The 19701-nt window shown below is 31.7% G+C and overlaps 1 protein-coding gene across 1 annotated transcript in view; it reads left to right on the forward strand.

The window, feature by feature from the left end:
• Positions 1–13171, forward strand: part of LOC148621247 (endothelin-converting enzyme homolog) — a 40951-nt gene extending 27780 nt beyond the window's left edge. Inside the window, exons 10-21 of the mRNA XM_088575392.1 lie at positions 694–785; positions 1345–1463; positions 1853–1951; positions 2219–2296; positions 2552–2652; positions 2919–3029; positions 4461–4528; positions 5207–5331; positions 5919–5984; positions 7127–7222; positions 7615–7691; positions 9232–13171. Coding sequence (XP_088431518.1) covers positions 694–785; positions 1345–1463; positions 1853–1951; positions 2219–2296; positions 2552–2652; positions 2919–3029; positions 4461–4528; positions 5207–5331; positions 5919–5984; positions 7127–7222; positions 7615–7691; positions 9232–9331 — 1132 coding nt within the window. The 3' untranslated portion in view covers positions 9332–13171. The remainder of the gene's footprint in view (positions 1–693; positions 786–1344; positions 1464–1852; positions 1952–2218; positions 2297–2551; positions 2653–2918; positions 3030–4460; positions 4529–5206; positions 5332–5918; positions 5985–7126; positions 7223–7614; positions 7692–9231) is intronic.
• Positions 13172–19701: the final 6530 nt, after the last annotated feature.

A 19701-nucleotide genomic window follows, 5' to 3' on the forward strand; every position in this document is an offset into this window, starting at 1 on the left:
GGAGATAACTCAATAAATTACACTGAAATAATAGATACAATTAAACATTTGATGTGAATTGTATCCTTAGAACAGACAGATTGGAATAAATGATTGAACATTTCGTTATGTAGACACATAAAACAACTTAAGTACCATTCTGTGTAAGAATCAAACGATGGTGGCACGTCATTTCCCCCAGTTCAGTCCTTTATGCCTAAACTACATGTATATCCGATACATCACAACTGGAAAGATATGCATATTTATCCTGTAGCATCTTAAGAAGGCAAACTTTACAAACACTTTTATTTTTTATTTCGGGGTGTTATGGGATGAAAATATTTGGATAATGCAATACAATCTATTTGTTTCTTTTCTTAATGTGCCACACCTTTTACACATTTTGCCTGATTCTATGACAGAGAAGCACTTAATAATAAAAATAAGAATGTGTAGCCTCTTTTGTGGTGTATCACATATTACAGAATTAGCATGATTCTTACAAAGACTACTAGTTAAAGTTTTATTTTGTCAATTCTCATTATCTTTTATATACTGCATTTTAAATTTTTATTTTGTAAGTTCTCATTATCTTAAATACTGCATTTCTGCCATCAATAAATGATAAAACCTACTATAATAACATATTGGTTCTTCATTAGCTATTTGATCATGTACAATTGGAATTATAATGATTATGTTTGTTTACAGCGTTCTTTACTATTACCTGCTAACACATGCTGTTAGAAGCTTCATGCCATACTTTGAAGTGTCTCATTTTAAGGATTATAGTGAACAAACAGGTACATTATTTTATTTTTTATTATTGGGTTTTGGTTCTACTTAATACCTCTTTGAAACTAAATTACATTAGACAGATATTTTCTATAGATTTAAAACAGAATGAAAAAAGATTCTCTTTCAGCATTTATTTCTTCTATTTGAGGTGATAAATTTAAGATTTTCAAAATGCCAGTTTTAGCGAGCATATAAAAGCCAACTTTTTTCCAAATCCGTAGAAAACTTGGAAAATGTAAAATGGCGCATGGAAACTCTTAATGAAATTTGATTGCCATCCCGTTTGTAAAACGTCACGAGCATTTTGAATCACTGTTCTTTAATAGGAGAAAACATTTCTTTTGTTTCTGTAAACCCCTGTAGCTTATCATAATGGCAATTATTACTAGCAGACAGTAAGACCCAGACGATTTGATTTGAGGTAGTACTATCAGCAAATGAAGATAAATTGTCTGACCAATAAACATACTTTTATGTAACCGATCCTCTTGATTCCAATTCAGTTTACAGGTAAAATGAATACACTTGTAAGAGAAAAAATAACCCTTATTTTTTGTGATATAGAATTGAATTTCGATGGAGAATTATGGAGACGATGCACCTTCTACACGAACAAAGCTTTTGGATTTGCTACTGCGGCTGCATATGTGAATGGTTCGGGTCAAACTGATAATGTAGAACTGGTAAATTTTGACTAGATATGATTTATAAATACTGCACGGATCATGAGATACACAATATTATTGGTCTTTTGTAGCCAAACAAATGCATGAAATCAGTAGCATTTCAACCAAAAAGGATGATTCATACCCTTTGAACGCCTCTTTCCATGATTATTTATCTATAGTCTATAAATGGCGACCCTCTTTCATACATTCATGGATGCAAAAAAAAACTGAATGTGAGAATTACAAATAGTTATTGTAGTAAAAATACGTAGCTATATAAACTACAGTTGTAATACGATCTGCAGGGAAAGTATCGACTTTAGAAATAGTTAGCATGATTTAATGGATCAGTAAATAGAGTAAAGACAACTTAAAATACTGATCGAAATATTCTTCATTTTCAGATTGAAGGGTTTGTCCAAGAAGTGAAAGAAGTATTTAAGGACTTTGTTCTCAGAAAGGTTTGGTTCCAAGGATCTGTCAGGAATGAAGCTAACAAGAAGGTCAGTAGTTGTTTGATCTTGATAATTTCGTTGGGTTTTGGTTACGATTTGTTAAAACTAGGACAGCAAAAAGGTACGTTTTGCCAAGTTTCACACATTAACTTAAATGATATTTGTCTCAAGTGCGGCATTTTTCCTCATTTTTTTATTTCAATAGATCAGATTTGTTGAAATCAGAGTTGAATAAGACTTTGAAAAAAAAATGCAGTTTGAAAGCATAAAAAAATATCGCCCCCTTTCAAATATAATTTTATTTGTCCATTTCAGATTGATGAAATGTTGAACAGAATCAGTTATCCAAAGGATATGTTGCAGCTTGACTTTTTGGACAAATTTTATGACGAGGTGAGGAATTTCGATTGATATTCACAATCATTACAGCTTATTTGTTCTGTTTTGCATTTCTATTATTTCCAAGCCCCTAAAACATATAACTTGAAATTGGCAATATCATTTCATGATAAAATAGAACACAGTCAACGGTTAATCGTCGTATTTTTTTTTAAATCTACCAGTTTAAAATAAAGTTTACTCCTTTACGTTGATACAATATATAAACTAGATGTTTCATTGAAAAACATGGTGATTATGATCTTGCAGTTTGTTGTTGAGGATGATTGGTATGAAAATTTGAAAAACTGGAAGAAGTTTGATGTCTCAAATATGTTTACCGACCTAGGAAAAGATGCAAATAAGAAAAGGTAACATATATCATCAATTTTAAGGACACGATGGAATCTATATCTTCTTTGTGTGTATCTTATAGGGATATGCTTTACATACCAATCGAAGTTGATAAGAATCTAAAAGAAGAAAACTGATAAAAAGAACATATAAGACTAAACACACTTTTGAAAGATGCATCTTGTTATTTTGTTTGAAATATGGGTAAATGTAATTTCAAATCTATTAGAAATAATATTAGGCCATAGTATTTAGTTATCTAATTTGTATTCTTATTTGACAGATGGATACGACCACCTTTCATCGTTGAACACGACTACGATCCCTTAAGAAATGAACTCCATTTCCCAACTGCAATGTTGCATTTGCCATTTTATACAGCAGACGGACCAGCGTAAGTTTAAATTATTCTTAAGTAGAAGTCCATATAAAATTCAGTGGCCCTTTTCACAAAAATTCGTAAGAGTAAAATTAATGGTAAGTTATGACGTCACAATACTTTTATTTACTATGATGTAATAACTTACGACTAATTTTACTCTTACGATTTTTTGTGAAAAGGACCACAGAAACTGCCAATGGTAAGGTGGTTTATAGTGTAGAGAAACCTGCCGACCAAACGATGGTTCTCAGGCTACCTATGCTTTATTTTTAAAATAACAATAACAATTTTTTTTCAGACCTTCACTTTTGAGAAAAAATATACATTCATCTCCACCTAAAATCAACCGGAACAAACAAAATCAAGTACGATAACTCTTGCAAAGTCTCAATTCGTGTACAATCTTCGTGATTTTTTTCTGAAAAGCTCAACGACTAAATGAAAAACTTGAGACTGAGTATGTGATCAGAAACGTTTTCTGGACATGAAATAAAGAAAAGTTCGGTGGATTTTTAACACGAATGAATCATCATCTGTTTGAATTTAATGTAGACTACTACATAAAGTAGAGGTACAGGCTAATTTCGTGGTTTCATGTCGAGAATTCGTAGGTCCCATTTTTAGTAAGATGATCTAAGTTGAACTTAGTTTTTCATTCAAAAACTTTGCATATTCTTATTTTATTGCAGTTTATAGTTCGTTCTTGTTACATATCGAGTCCTCTTAAAATATAATGTAGAATTAATGTCGAGATTAATTTTAAAGTTGAAGTAATTTGGCAAGGGCTCAAAAAGGCTTCGATTATATTATTTCTAGTAAGTCGAAATCTTACCTCGATTTACATTTCAATCGGCATATACAGCTGTTGAATCGTATACAGTTTTCAACTACTTTACACTATTCACACTCCAATTCTCTGTACATTATTTCCTCGCCCCAATGCCCTTCTCCCATAAAGATATTCCCTTTACCCACATAGACCCCCATTAAGTTTTTAATGCCATATAACTACTTTTCATTATCGACTAAAACATTTATTATCGTAAATTTTCTTTATTGAGATTTGATTTTCAGTTATTTAAAGTCTCAGATTGATGAATAGACCCATTTGTGGTCGCCATCGACAAAAATAACATATTTTCCCGTTGTTTCCTCTGTCTTACTGAATTCTCCCTCAACTTAAAGATCAATGACAATCAAAATTTAAAATTACATTGTTTCTTTGACGTCATGCAAAACGTTATTCGTAGACAAATTTGGGGTCATTCGGGGCAAAATGACAAGTGTGAATTCGTGTATAAAATGACCTTGAATAACCTTAATCAGCATGTCATATTCACTAGTTCCATTATAATTGATGTAGTCTCCATTTAAAAACAAACTGTTTTCCCACTGTTGCTAAATATGTACTTTTTCATTGTATATGATATATTCTATTTTTAGAACCTTCAATTATGGAGCATTGGCATCACTTATTGGTCATGAAATTACTCATGCGTTTGACATTCTTGGTAAGTAAAGTTAAGAACACTCGTGAATTGAGACTGATAAGTTTTAAAGTTCCAAAGTCATTATGTCAAGAACACTCGTGAATTGAAACTACTAATTTTAAAGTACCAAAGTACCAAAGTCATTAAGTCAAGAACACTTGTGAATTGAAACTACTAAGTTTTAAAGTACCAAAGTCATTATGTTAGTCGGTAATACAGAATTTACTAATATGATAATTATTGGGTTTGCTTCCTTCACGAAAAGATAGGGTACATATTATGTTGACGTGATTCTTAGCAAAAAATCAGCTGAATCTACTCTATGAAGTGGTGTAAAATTGTATAAAATTTATAGCATAATAATGATACAACCTATTGTTCCTTTTTCTCAAATTAAGTTCAATTCAAGTTCCCTATTATATAAAATTTGTGCAACAATTCGTTTTTTTTTTTGCGAAATTTCGTGGTTATCAAGAAGTTGCAAATTGCTGTTGAAATCGTTGAATGGAATTTCAGTATGTTTTTATGTTGAGTTGCACGGGATTGACGTTAAGTTCCTGAAGCTCTTCTGTAGACTGCAAAAATTAGATTCAACGAAAATTAAATTAAAAATTTTAACTTCCGTTTTGGAAAATATATAAAATATTTTTAAGTTAAATTTCTGTACTTCTCTATTATTCTAATTTCTGTCATTTACAGGAAGACAGTACAACGCTAAAGGAAAATTGGAAAAATGGTGGGACCCTTTCACTATTCGTTCATTTAACCTAACAGTTAGTTGTATGAAAGACCAATATGATAGATACAAGATTGATGGATTCCAGGTATATCTCCAACCCTTCTTACTTGCAAGAATCGTATGTCTATAATGGCATGAGATGGCCAGAATATTGAGTGGTTAGGACAGATGCGTAAAAATTGCATGATTTGAATATGAATTTAGAATCTAAGGACTGAAGGACAACAATTATTTTCCCAATTTTGTTAATAATTCAGCTAAATTGACTTATTTCACTACCTTCCTATATTTAGATACACCTAATATTTATTTAATCACAAATTTGAATTGCTGAATGTCTTTAATTGTTTGAAAGAGTAATTAAGGGAACTAAGGTTCTAGTAGAAATCAAACGAATGTAACCCAGGGACATGGAAAACAGACACACACAACAAAGAACATAAAATAACCAAAATAATACATACAAAATAACTAATGTAAATGAGCAACTCGGACTCCACTAAACACTGGGAGCATGGACCAAATGCACCGGTAGGGTAAGCGTCCACAGCATTTGTAGAAAATTTACTTCACACCTATCCCATTTTCTTCATAAATCTGCATGAAAAATAGATTAACCTGTGCCGTCAACATCATGGACAGAAACTTGCTTGACACGCTACTTTTTTCCAGGTAAACGGTCATAGTACTCTTGATGAGAATATTGCTGACAATGGTGGTTTACGCGCTGCTTTCTTTGTAAGTGTGGCTTAATACTAATAAGTCGATAAAGCGCTGGGATGCTTTAAAGGCCCCATTTATACCATATACTCTCCCCGATTCCCGTACATGAATTCACACTAGTCATTTTGCTCATGACCCCAGATTTGTCCCTGAATAACCTTTCGACGTCAATTAAACTATGCTATTTTAAATTGTGACGCCATTGATCTTAAGTTGAAGGCGAATTCAGTAAGAAGTAAACGGGAAAATATATTATTTGTAAGTGTAAATACGTCTATTTCCCATAGAAAGTCCCACCCCCATAGGAAACCCATTACATATTTATCATATTTTAAAATTCTATAATATTAGTTTTTTCTTAAAATGAACATCATTCTTATACACAAACAACTATTTTAAAACTGAATTCCCAATTCTCCCCCATGAAAATACCTACCCTAAACGCATATACCATCGAATGGAGAGCTGACCCCAAACAAGTGCGATATAGTAAACTCAAAAGTCTACCACTAGTTGAACACAATGTGTGCCCTTCAGTTTAAAGTATATCTCGCACACACTTCACAAAATAAGGAATTTACACAGAAATTTAAAAAATTCCTGCAGACGTCTCAATTTACATGTAATTATTGGTTCCCGTTTAGCACATAAAAAAACGAATTGAATGGTCACTTTCTATTATTGTTAGTGAAACAGATTTAAATTTGAAAATGATATGATTAAATCGACTGATATAAGCTACCATAACTTTTCTGAAAATTACTTACTGAAAAGATATGTGTATATATTCCATAATTGTTTATTGAAGCTTTTGATATTTTCCCTCCCGTCACTTCGAATTTGCCAGGAACTAAAACTTTGAATATTGCTGCTTATGCCTCTATTGTAAGCTGTTAGTGATATTTTATTCTAATTTACAAGAAAAAACAGCTACTGACATTTTTATTTCCAAGACTCTAAAACAGCTAGTGCTTTGTATACAAGTCCCCATTTTAGGAGTACAGTGTGATGTTTAAACAGCATGCAATTGGTTATAATCAGTTGATTACTGAAAGGAATTTCCAGTTGCCCAAACTCAACTTTTGATGCCACGGGGGCTACTGGATTCCTAGTTATTTTCAGTTGTGATACAAAATAAATTATTTACTTCACATTAGGCATACCAATTGTGGGAGAGGAAAGGTGCAAGCAAGAAAAAGTTGCCTGGAATAGATTTAGATAACAGACAGTTGTTCTTTTTAAGCTATGCACAAGTAAGTGATGATGTTAAAAGTTAACATGATATAAAATATTAGCATTCAATCTTGATAAATTACTTCTTCGCCTGACCGGATTGTTCAGGTAATGGAATAGTATGTGGATAATGCTGTTTCAGTTTAGGGCTACATATTAATATGAACATATTTCAAAATGTTGATTAACTCTTAGGACTGTAGAAATACATGTACAATAGACATGTACAACTATCTGTTTTTTGTTTTTGTTTTTGTTTTTTTTTAGAAATATTCCAAATTTCTATCATCTAATGTAAGTATAATTTCATGTCCACAGATATGAATGATGTAAATGATATTTAACATGTAGAAATGAAATATGTGCCGATATTTATGCCTAAAGTGACTGAAACAATCGGTATATCTTTTAGATGTTTTGCTCCAAATGGAGACCAGATGGGCTTCAAAAACATATCATAGATAATAAACACAGTCCAGGACCTATAAGGTAAGCCCATTTAATGTTTAATCATATAACGAGAATGGATATGGCGAATATGTCAAGGAAACTACAAGACCACTGGGATGAATTATGTGAGCTCAAGGACACCTTTGTGTTTGCTGGACAATTTCTATTAATGCAGCAGATACATTAACCTAAATCATTTTTTATGAATAAGTTTACCTTGTTGATTCCAGAGTTCTTCATTCTTATTTGATCACAAGAGTGTTTGTTTTGTCTTTTTGGATTTTATGCGATTTGTGTACAAAATCCGTACACCCTGCATGCCTCAATTCCCTGAAGAATTATGGAATCTATCTTGATTTTCTCCGAGTGGGTACCGAATTAAAATTAAAAAGCAAGTCCAGTCTTCGAGCTCATTTACAATTAAAAGTAGTATGTTAGTAAATATATTACAACAGAAAGGGTAAAAATAATAATATATTTATCCTCTTAGAATGATTGGTCGGTTCCCAAGTTACAAGTACAAGCTTTCTTTGTTTAAGTGAATATATTGTGTCGTGCTATTTCCCTCTATTAATCAAGTTATCATCTTCAGAAGGAAACACTATCTCAACGTCTATAGTTTATGCTATATTTTAAGAATTTTATTAAACTTCTAACGTAAATCTACTATTATTTTTTTTCTGGATGGGATTGTCTCTGTGATTTTTCTGTAGCGACCTCAGATTGAGCGCGGAAGGTTGTGGGTTTGATTCTTGGCCAAGTAAATTCAAAGACTAAAAAACCGGTAGCCACTGTCTCTCCGCTAAGCATGTGGAATATAGAAGATAGAATATAAATGTAATTACTGGTTCGGGGTCAGAATAATATGTCTGATTAGAAATGATTTGTGATAAATGATTCTGTGGTCTGTGGCCCTTTTCACAAAAAAATCGTAAGAATAAAATTAGTCATAAGTTATGACGTCACAATACTTTGATTTACTATGACATCATAAATTACGACTAATTTTACACTTACGATTTTTTTGTGAAAAGGACCACAGATGTTTTCGTGCAATAGCCGATTAAAAATCCGGATCAGTTTGCCAGACAAATACAAAACATAGAATGGTGAATTAATCAAATATTCTTGTGAATTATCTGCTGTTGGATGAGAAACTGTTATCATCCAATCTATCCATTTTTGGAATGAACTCTTTCATTTTTAATATTGTGCATTCATTCAGGGAGATAAATTGTGAAAGATGATAAGATAAAAGATATCTACTTAAAGAACAAATATGAAATGTGTTTGTTGATGGCGAAATAACATCAGTCATATGGCGTTTAGAGTGTACCACAGGCATTGCGATTATTTTAAATAGACAGAAAAATTGTAACATGCGTTCCTTAGTATTAAAGTTTTACGAGTAGACCTTAACAAAATGATGAAGCCACAGTCACAATATAATTTGTTTCTATGAGATAATAAGCGCAATGCTGTATCCAATCACAAAGCGTGATATTCCGAATTTTAAAATTATTTACATAACTCATTCTGTTCAAATCTCGACTGTTTACATTTTATGTTTCTGTTGCAGAGTAAGAGGTGCAATAACAAACATGAATACTTTTGCCGATGCCTTTAATTGTCCAATAGTATCAACGTATAATCCAGAAAAGAGATGTGAAGTGTGGTAGAAAGTATTGTTTCAAAGCGTCTGTTCAACTAAGATTCATTGAAAGTGTTTTTTTTTAACGAGAAAAAAAAAGACCTGATGCTTTGACACTGTACAAAATTTTAAAGATAATATTTATTTGTAGTCATTTATCAGTGCAGAAATTATTTTCCATACATTTGATGCGCAACTTGACTTAAAGTGTACTTTCCATGATGTTATATATATTCTGTATATTGTATTGATCCATACTAAAAAAAAACGATCTTAACTAACATGTTTACATGGTCTTTTGAAGATGATGAAGTGTTACAAGACAATCCTTGATTACTACGTTCTATAAATCTTAGTTGGATAAATGCTTTTTTTCATATTGAGAACAATATTTGATTAAGTCAGAAATATTTCTTTTGGTTCATACATATTACAATTTTAATAAAAAGTAGATTTACACGATGGGTATGTTCCATTGTTTTATTGGACATTTTAATACATTTATGCTTAATTGTATACAGGTACACGTATATGCTTATGCGATAAATCGCATATACATTTTGTAATTTGCTATATTTTACTGACTTCATCAGCGAATGAGACCAACACAAATGACCCCAGAAAAAAAAATTAAAAAACGTTATTATGGGTATAAAGCGACAGTTCCTATGTTGAAATCTCAATTTGAATTGTAGTTTCAAAATGTTATACAAGGACATGACTTGATGAATTTCTTATGACCAAAAGAAATATTTTGCCTTGTCTTTATTGTTCCACGCTGTGATAATTAACTTTTGCCTTTCAAGTCTGAATGCTAGTGCCTTAATAAGATGATGATACAAGGAATAAGTGTGTGAGAAACTGCGAATGTTAGTGTAATCGTCGAGGTCATTTGAAATAGTATTCTTAATACACTTATGAATGCAAGGTTGTTTTCATGTTGAGGTTAGGTTAGAATTTGTCTTGTAATGCATTTATCTTTGAACTGATGGGTCAAGTTTTTTTTAGATAGAATTGTGTACTTGTTAGAAATATTTTGAATTGGTTGCATGTATGATATACATAGTTAGATATCATGTTAATCATGAATGAGAATTTTTGAGGTTATAGGCTAGAAATGAATGAAATATTGTCAATGATGATAATTGATATTTTGTAATAATGATTGTACAACACGTTGCTTTGTATAAGGTTTAAGTTTTTGTAAGAATCAGACAAAATTGGAAAATCAGAAACATACATTTCAAAACTCCAGGCGCGGATCCAAGGACTGGCGTACCGGGCGTACGCCCCCCCCTTAAATCGGTAAGAAGAAAAAAAATTAACAATTTTTACACCATAATAGTTTTTGCCTTGCTTTGCACGGCATTTAATTCAATTAACGCCACTCTAAACTAAAATCCTGGATCCGCCCCTGAACCCCACCCATCTGACAATATTGTTTCATTGGTGGGTGCTTTCTCTCTTTGAAAAAAAAAATTTATCTCAGCATCATTGGATTTGCTCAGAAACTTTTCAATAGAATGTTAGAAAAATGAGATTTCTGATCAAGTTATCTTCCCTTAAAATGTACACTTTCATTGCATTTTATTGTGATTATAATTCAATTTACCAAAGTGATATGGAAAATCTTATCTTTTTTTCCTTGATTCTGATGGTGCAAATAGTCAAATTAAACTATAAAAATCAGGTGTTTTCATACCATGTTTCATTCACTGCCTGATTCGTACAAAGACTGACACCTAAGGATGTTCGCAGCGCTGTTTAAGAATATCAAGGATTTCATAAGGTTGTGAAATCTTTTAAGATCATTCATGCTAGAACAATACATGAAGTAAAAATTGATCGGTCAGTGTGCTCGTTTTTTTTTAAATTTAAGCATTTAAAATTTTGGCGGAAAAAAGATTTCTCTTGGTTTTTCCGTAAGTTTTATGGTAGTAGGTTTTATCTATTAAAACATGCAGAAATGACAAGGATTTTATTTTTAAAAAATCTCAAATAAATTTTAAAGGTTTGTTTAATGAAATTATGAAAAGAAAATTGGGGGACACTTGGCACATAATTTTATTGCTATGATATTGATAAAACCAAATGAGCCGAAAATCTAACAAAAATGGCTGATCATGAGAAGCGAACATCCTTCAGTAACACTTATTTCACGACCTAAATGTAATTTAGGTAGAAAATCAGTCTGGCTAATTCTTTATGAACTTTTGAAAATCCAGACTCTAATCTGTGTTGCCATAATTATATGTTGGATATACCATATGTATGACTCGTCTGTCTCTTGATTGTTCTCTATAATTATTAGCGTTATGTTTTATTAACTTATAATTATGTTTTAACTAGTGACATATTTGATTCCTCTGGGTATTTGAATGAATGTCCGGAATATTTCTTTGTCTGCTTTTGATTAAAATATGTTACAAATGTAAATATATGTATGTGTGTTTTCCTATACTTCGTTAAATTATATGAATATACAAAACCCGCAGAGTTACCATAACGAAAGTTAAGGATTTGATTTTAATATTGCATTTACACTATGCGTTATAAAAACGAATGAACGAAAGTTATTCTCTGTGATGATGATGAAAGCGGCAGAGAATTTTTTAATACATTGACCCTTAAAAAATCGCTTTCACTGGTTGTTTAACCAATGAATACGTTTGTTGAATATTTATTTGATAATCTATTTTTAGTTCATTTATTCATCGCTTGTCCGTGGCATTATGTACATTTATAGGGCATTGCACTTTTGTAGTGTAGCATAATTATTTGTAACGTACATATTTGACAAAAATTTTTAGTAGATCAGGCGTGATTCAATATATTAGTTGCTATGCAAGTCTGCCATTTTGGTTATTCTTGAAAGTGAAGCTTTGGTTTTTGTGCTATTTCACTCGTTGATACACATTCAGTCTTTGAATCTCGATATTTATAATTTATGTTGATATGTTGTATATTAAGTCTGTGAATTTACAGATTTTAGAGGTTTATGAAAATTAAATCACTACAACTGCATCCTATTTGTAGTGCATATCAACCGAAATCGTTTGCCACTGCGCACGCTTCAGTTATTTGTAGCGTATATCAAATGGACATAATCCAAACGAAAAAAGAAACTGATATGTAATTATGCAATTACTATTATACAACTACTCGTTTTGACATGCTCTGGTATATTAATCATTTTCAGGTGTCTTGATAGAGTGAAGTGACGGTTTCGTTTCCATTGCTTTTTCTTTTTGTTTTCGAATTTAAACTTACTGAAACTGGAAATGGGTGAATCACGACGTGCTTAATCACATCACTTTATTTATTTCATTTATACTGGTATACCAGTGGCGGATCCAGGGCGGGGGTGGGGCTCCGGTCCCCCTTAGAAAAATATTGTTAAAAAATTGTGTGTTAAATTATCACCGATGATCCTGTCAAGAAATTTTATTTTTGCACCCCCTTTTTCTAAAACTCGAGATCCGCCACTGTATAATGTAAAATGTCATATGATAAAACATCTATTTTACTTGCGAGATCATTTTAAAAGTTATTTAGAGGTCCGATGAGCCGGGCGTATGAATTGAAAAAAAGAATAGTTGTATTTAGAAACTTTTGTTTCCACATGTCAATTTGAAATAAAACACACACTTACAAATTTACTTTAATTTGCAACATCAGTGTTTATATCTAGTTAACTACTTACTGAAATAAGAGACAAATCTGTGTACCGTTACTTTCTTCTGGTTGATTGGTTTTACGGTTAAAATTTCTTCAGGATGAAGTTGTTTTCTTTTTCTTTGTTTATATTTATAAGAATGATTAACTATTACACATATTATACACTGTTGATTAAATCTATTGTGCTTTAGATGTGTTTGCATAGTTTATTCGCAGAAGTTACGTAACCAGTTCCATTAACGTTAATTTTGGTGCACTATCGGCGTGGAAAAGAGATAGTGCTGTAATTGTTGCTTAAGGTAGTAGACCTGGGGTAAGGGAGGTAATCCAAATTGAAAGGATTTTAGTCATTAAAGCGTTTGAATGACTCCTGATATACAAGCTTCAAAGTGATACTGATGATAAAGGGAAATAATTCAAAGAAAGGGTTCAACTTCTAGAACAAAGATGTCAGCCCCAATAACGTTGCTCATTTGAATTATTGATTAAATGTTGCAAATGGGTACATTGAGGAATATATTTTATAAGGTGGAAAAACGTTTGAAACGATACCTTTTACTACAAACCAAGATTCTTTTAGATATCATATAAAAATTGAAATATGAAATATGAAATTATCTCTCTCATGAGACAGTACGGCTAACCAATAACTTTGCCAATTTAATAACTCCTTAACCTTTTAGAGTTGATAACATATACCTTTTCTATAATTCTTTATAAGACTTTAAGCTTTCTGTTATCATTTTGTTGCTCTGTTCAGCATATGACTCTATCCAGCACTGAACTACATTTAGCATTTAAGTTTGACCATTCGTGCAGAAGTATAAATATTTGTGTGAAATTAATTTGCAACCATGGTTGAATCAAGCTGTGCCTGGCAATGTTCTTTCATCAATATAAGTCCCCATAATTTGATTCTTGTTAACCTTATCGAATATTAACATGATTTTAGCCATAATAAATAATCATCAAAAAATATGTCAATGCCTTACCTTACTATCATTAAAACATTAAAAAACTATACCATGAACTTTCCTGAAATTTTTGTTTATTGCGTTTGCATATGAATAATCCATATAATATTAGTTTTGTACGAAAATTGAATGATGATTTATTTGCAAAATAGAGGTTTTTATATAAGCTAATAAATGAAAATTACCCCTTTTTTGTTATTTTAGTAAATTAAAAGCCTAGTATCTCTTCTACAAAAATATTAGAATAAAATTCGATATCAAATCTGATATATTAATCGTTTTAATGTGTATTTGACTTAATATTCAGTTATTTATTCAAATATATTGCCAAAATGACCCTAAAATACCAGATACGGTTCAGTTTTGCCAATGGGTCAGAGTTTTAAAAAATAGCAATATTTTAGTCTTCATTGTTCAAAATCTGCACGGTGATTTTTTTTTTTAGAAATTTGATAAATGATGCACCACAGTTAGTGTAATATCATGTACAAATTTAAAGAAAATTGAATTATGGGAAAATTTTGGGGGTACCCCAGGTCTACTACCTTAAGTGATTGTTTCCATTGCATAAATTTTAAAAAGATCTTGAAATGACGGATTCCCTACGATGTCTATTACATTGTGTTCCGTATACTAACATCCTAAATGTTGACAAGGGGAACCATTAACAAAACACTTTGAAGAACACGATAACCCTTAGTCCTTTGTTCCTGTTAATTAAGAATATAGCACATAACTCATTTATACCTTATTCAAAACCTTGTCAGCGATATCAAATCGTCTTGTTTTAGCGTTAACATCTTTACTTGTTCAAGTAATCACTCTCGAAGTTCTACAAACGCCATCATGAGCCTGTTGATCTTTATTTCCGCCGCAAAACAGAATTGTAATAGTTTTCTTTTCCCACTCAACTCTTTGTACCTAGCATGGAAGGGTGTCACTCCGAATCGCTCAATCATACTTGTGACCTTTTCCATTGCGAGTTGCTAAAAACTTTTAATTCATTGTTATTCTTATTGTTATCGGTTTCCTTATGTCGGCTGTGTTTTCTTTTATAATCTTAATTGTAATTTACATTGCTTTTGAACAGCCGTTTCCTGAATTTTATACATTATAGGCTTTAATTCAATATCATCGCTACAGTCGTTTTAAGGTCAATATCACAATCTGATGGACCCATATGAAATTTCAAACAAGATATTTTCAATTACAGGATTGATTACCTATCGAACTTGGCACTAACCAGCTGCAGTGATTGTGAGTGCGTTGTAACTAACCAGAGAGTTTAATGTTTGTCGAGTTTTTATTGTAGTTTATATGCCCTTGTCTGGAGGTGTAAGATTTATTTTATCCTTTTCCAGAAGTGGATGTTTTATATTGATTTTTTTTTTCACGAAAGTCTTCAATATAAACAAGACTGTGCTCTTCTATCAACGCCATTACTTGTCATTTTTCAGAACGTATTTTACTTTAAGTGTCAGTTTACGCATAATTAAATAATATGTAAGTCAGTTGTGAAAATATGTATTATAGTCGAGATACGCGAATATCTATACGCAGGTATGACTACGATAAATATTACTTTTTTAGATAAAATTTAATTTATCTATTATTTGGATGCGTCGTGCTGTCTTGTGAATGCGTAGAATTAACAAGGAGATACAATTTCATTTCCTTTGAAATCTTCTGTAAATATTTGGCACGATATTTTAATTTTTGATCGTATGTGTGATTGCTGTATATCAAGTTCAAGATCAAATCCATGCGTTTTTTAATATTTACAGTTGGTATGTCGTATTTTTTTATTGTGGCCTTTTATTAACATTATTTAATTTTGTCTATTGCGGATCAACAATTTCCACCTTATTCACAATGTTAACATCATAATTTATGGTTAATTAAATGACTTTGCCCTAGTGTGAATTGTATTTGACGGGACCTCTCCGTAATTGGTATCAGAGAGCTGCGTTATTCTTGCTAGACTATTACCGGAATATACACACTTGCAATGTGTCAGGTGCCGCTGGCGGAACGGGGCATGCTTATCCTCCCAGGGCATTAGTTTTTTGTGTGACTTCTTGTTTCCCTTATCTACAATTTTTATGTTCAGACGTTGCGTTCAGTATTTAAAAGCAAAACAACTCTCTGCGAAAAAAAAAAACAAAATAGATAAAAAAAAACTAACAATATCTTTCACCACATGATAAAAGTGTTAGGAAAAGCAACAAATTGAAGATTTTGTATTGTAATACAGCGTTTCGAGATCCCGGAAGTACGCAATAAATGCAGATCGATCTTCGGATTTCAATACGTATTACATCAAACATTCCGAAAAGAAAAGTGAAACTGGAATTACTGTTCTTCTAATGGTCTTAAATGCCAAACGCTTGTTGGATTTTATGCTTTAGAAGTCATTCAGAGTAATAATATTCATTCTTGCAGATCTACATGTACATATAATACCCAACCCTCCTATAGAATTTCTTAAGAATCCCTTGAGCAGTTTAGGAAGAAATGCGCTTAGGTTTTACCATGTAAAACCCTTAATTTGGATAATTTCCCTGAAGAGCCACCTTAGTAATTATATTCATTCATTCACATCTACATATAATACCCAGCCTTCCTATTAAATTTCTGAATCCCTTGAGCAGTTTATAAACAATTGTGCTTACAAAGTTTTACCATGTGAGACCCTTAAATTGAATTATCCCCCTTATGAGTACTAGTCCCCTTCAGTAATTACATTTCTTCATGCACATCTACATATGACAACCAACATTCCTATAAAATTTCTTCAAAATCCCCGAGCGGTTTTGGAGTAGTTGTTCTTTCAAAATTTCATCATGCAAAACCCTAAATTTGGAGTCCTTCTACAATAATTATGTTCCTTCATCCACATCTACATATGATACCCAAACTTCCTATAAAATTTCATAAAAATCCCTTTAAATTAATGGTTTAGGAGGAGAAATCAAGGGAACCAAGGAGGAGTTGTGCTTATGAGGAATGTGGAAAGACGGATAGACAGACAAATGGGGTGATTCCTATTAACCCCAAACTTTATTTGCGGCGGGGGGGGGGGATATCTAGAACGAGACTTACAAATTCTTTTCTGTCATCTCCACTACCATAGGATATTATTCTTATGTCACAAGAGTTACAAAGTAAAAAAAAACTTCATTATTATTAGCAAAAAAATAGATTTCAGCGATAGTTTTACACGTTTATATAAGACAGGCGTGGTCTTCTTTCAATGAAACAAGGCAACATAATTAGGGTCCGGTCAACTTTAATTGCCGGGAAGAGACCGGGGCAAGTCAAAAAATTGCCCAAAAAAGTTCATGTCCCATGTGGAAAATATTGAACAAAATTTTGTCCCATGGCAATCTTGGTGAAAAAAAGTACTTGTCTCATGGAAATTGTAAAGCATTAAATACAGAAGATTTTTTCATTTTTTTTTTGTCCTTAATATTATGTACAAATGATTCAGAATCAGAGGACAGGGTACAGGCAAAAACTTTAAACTTTTAATATTTTAAAAAATCTGTTTTTATACTGAGGCAATTTGGAAATTACGCATTTTTGTCAATTGTTGTATCCTCTTATCAGATTATTGTGTACTGCATTTGAATGAAATTCTGAATTATGAGATGAAAAATTGTGGAGACTCTCCAAGAAACCATGATTATCCATTCTTTTGCATGTATAGTGAATAAATGTGTCATTTAAATCTCTACTGAGTTGACGAAAATGTTGTTTGGGAGTATATCATACATCATGGAGTCTGAAAGCGGAAAAAATTTCGACCTGATATTAAAGTTCATAAGCATCAAAACCTGCATTTCAAAATATCTGTTCACAAATTTTAGGCTCAAAGGGGAAAATCTTAGTGCAAATGGCATATTCACCTAAACCAGCAGTTTGACAACCCAGGACTTGGCTTAATTTTAATTTAATAATTTACCCTACAGTATTGTACTGATTGTTTTAAAGCACATTTTGTGAGTCTACACCACTTACGAAGTAAGTTTTGGTTCTTTCATTCTTTTGAAGCTTCTAAAAATGACTTGCTGTACGAAGTGAAAATGCTGTGATACCACAGAGCCATGTATTAAAATACATATTTCTGTCTTAAATCAGATGAAACACGGCTAGCTGGTGTTTTCTACTTTAGAAAGATGCCATGCCATAAAATAAAGAAAAAAATGAGAGAATTCATCAAATATTTGAATGAACTCTTCTTTTTTTCCACCTGCAAGAAGTTGAAGATGCGTAATACAACATTGATATTCAATTTAACATAAATCATTTATTTTTCAACAAATATATGTAAATCCTTGCAGTTCGACAAAAAAAAATGAATAAGCTTTTCAAAATGAAGCATTCTTTGAGTTTCAAACGTAAGCCGATCTAGCAGTCTGGCCACATTTTAGTGAAAAATGCTAAAATATATTGTGCATGTAATATGTAGTAATTATGAAATACTAAAATTTATTGTGCATGTAATATTATTAGAGGAATATAGTTAGTATGAGGGCTAATCACTTGTTACAGTTAATATCTCGAGAAAAAAGTTGATTATCATTGCGAATCTTTAATGAAAAACTTCATGTCCCAGGGAAATTGTTCTTTAAAAAAATTAAATGTCCAATGCAAATTTACACCGGACCCGTGTCTTGATAAATTTTGACCGGTCCCTTATATACACCAAAATGGGAGTACTAATATGATAATTCATTTGAGAGAGTAAATAACAGAAGTATGATCAAGAGATAAATCTTCAAGCGTTCTTAGCATGATAATTTATGTTTTGGTCATTTTATATACATTTTTTCTGTATTTTATTCATATTTGCAATATAAATTTTAATTTTTTTTTGTGATTAGCAGATCTAATATTCGTGTTGTTATTTATTACGGAGGAGAAAGTTCGAAATTAACGATTGTATTTTACATGTGGAATATTTAAAATTATTATGCAGGGAATATTCGATAAATTGCTTTGCGGAGTGTAGCTAGATACGCCTGCAGAGGTCGTACCCTGCATAGATAGGAAAAATAGTAACACAAAATTCAAGCTTGATGCAATTCTGAATTTTGATTGTAATTAAATGTAAAGTGTAATATAAATTATGACAAAGGATAATATTTTGCCGAGAATACAAGCCGTCAATTAACTTAAATACTTGCAATTTAAAAGATAACATGAACAGAAAAACAGAGGGAAGAACACAATGCTTTCTTCAACAGACCGAAGAACATTGTTTCTGTGTCTGTGGGGTATGACAAAAATCAAAAGCTTAGAACAAAAGAAATAAATAATTCACAATGTAGTGGCATTTGGTGACGGTGTTTTTTAGTTAAAATTCAAAAACGGAATGTATACCAATGTTTGCATGAATTAAGGAGGTAGACCTACGGTAAGGGCACAACTCTTACAAATCATTGGAACGTTTGTATTCAGCATATTTTACACCAATCTCATATAAGCATCAAAGTAACTTGGACTGATTTCATTCTGTTTCAAATGAAAGCTTACTAGGCTTTGGTGAAATTGAATATGATGCAAACATATCACTGATTTCAAGAGTTACGTCCCTTACCCTAGGTCTACCTAGTTCAATAACTCAAAAATGTAAAAGCTTAATAACCTATTCAATGAAGTTTCAAGAAAAAATCCTGAATCATTTTCAGATTATTGTGCAAATATAGAAAATCTCCACTATTTTATAAATAATGTCCCATAA

Source organism: Perna viridis, chromosome 3 (genome assembly GCF_037379345.1).
Source record: "Perna viridis isolate PV_CMFRI_1.1 ecotype Kerala chromosome 3, ASM3737934v1, whole genome shotgun sequence".
NCBI classification, from domain to species: domain Eukaryota; kingdom Metazoa; phylum Mollusca; class Bivalvia; order Mytilida; family Mytilidae; genus Perna; species Perna viridis.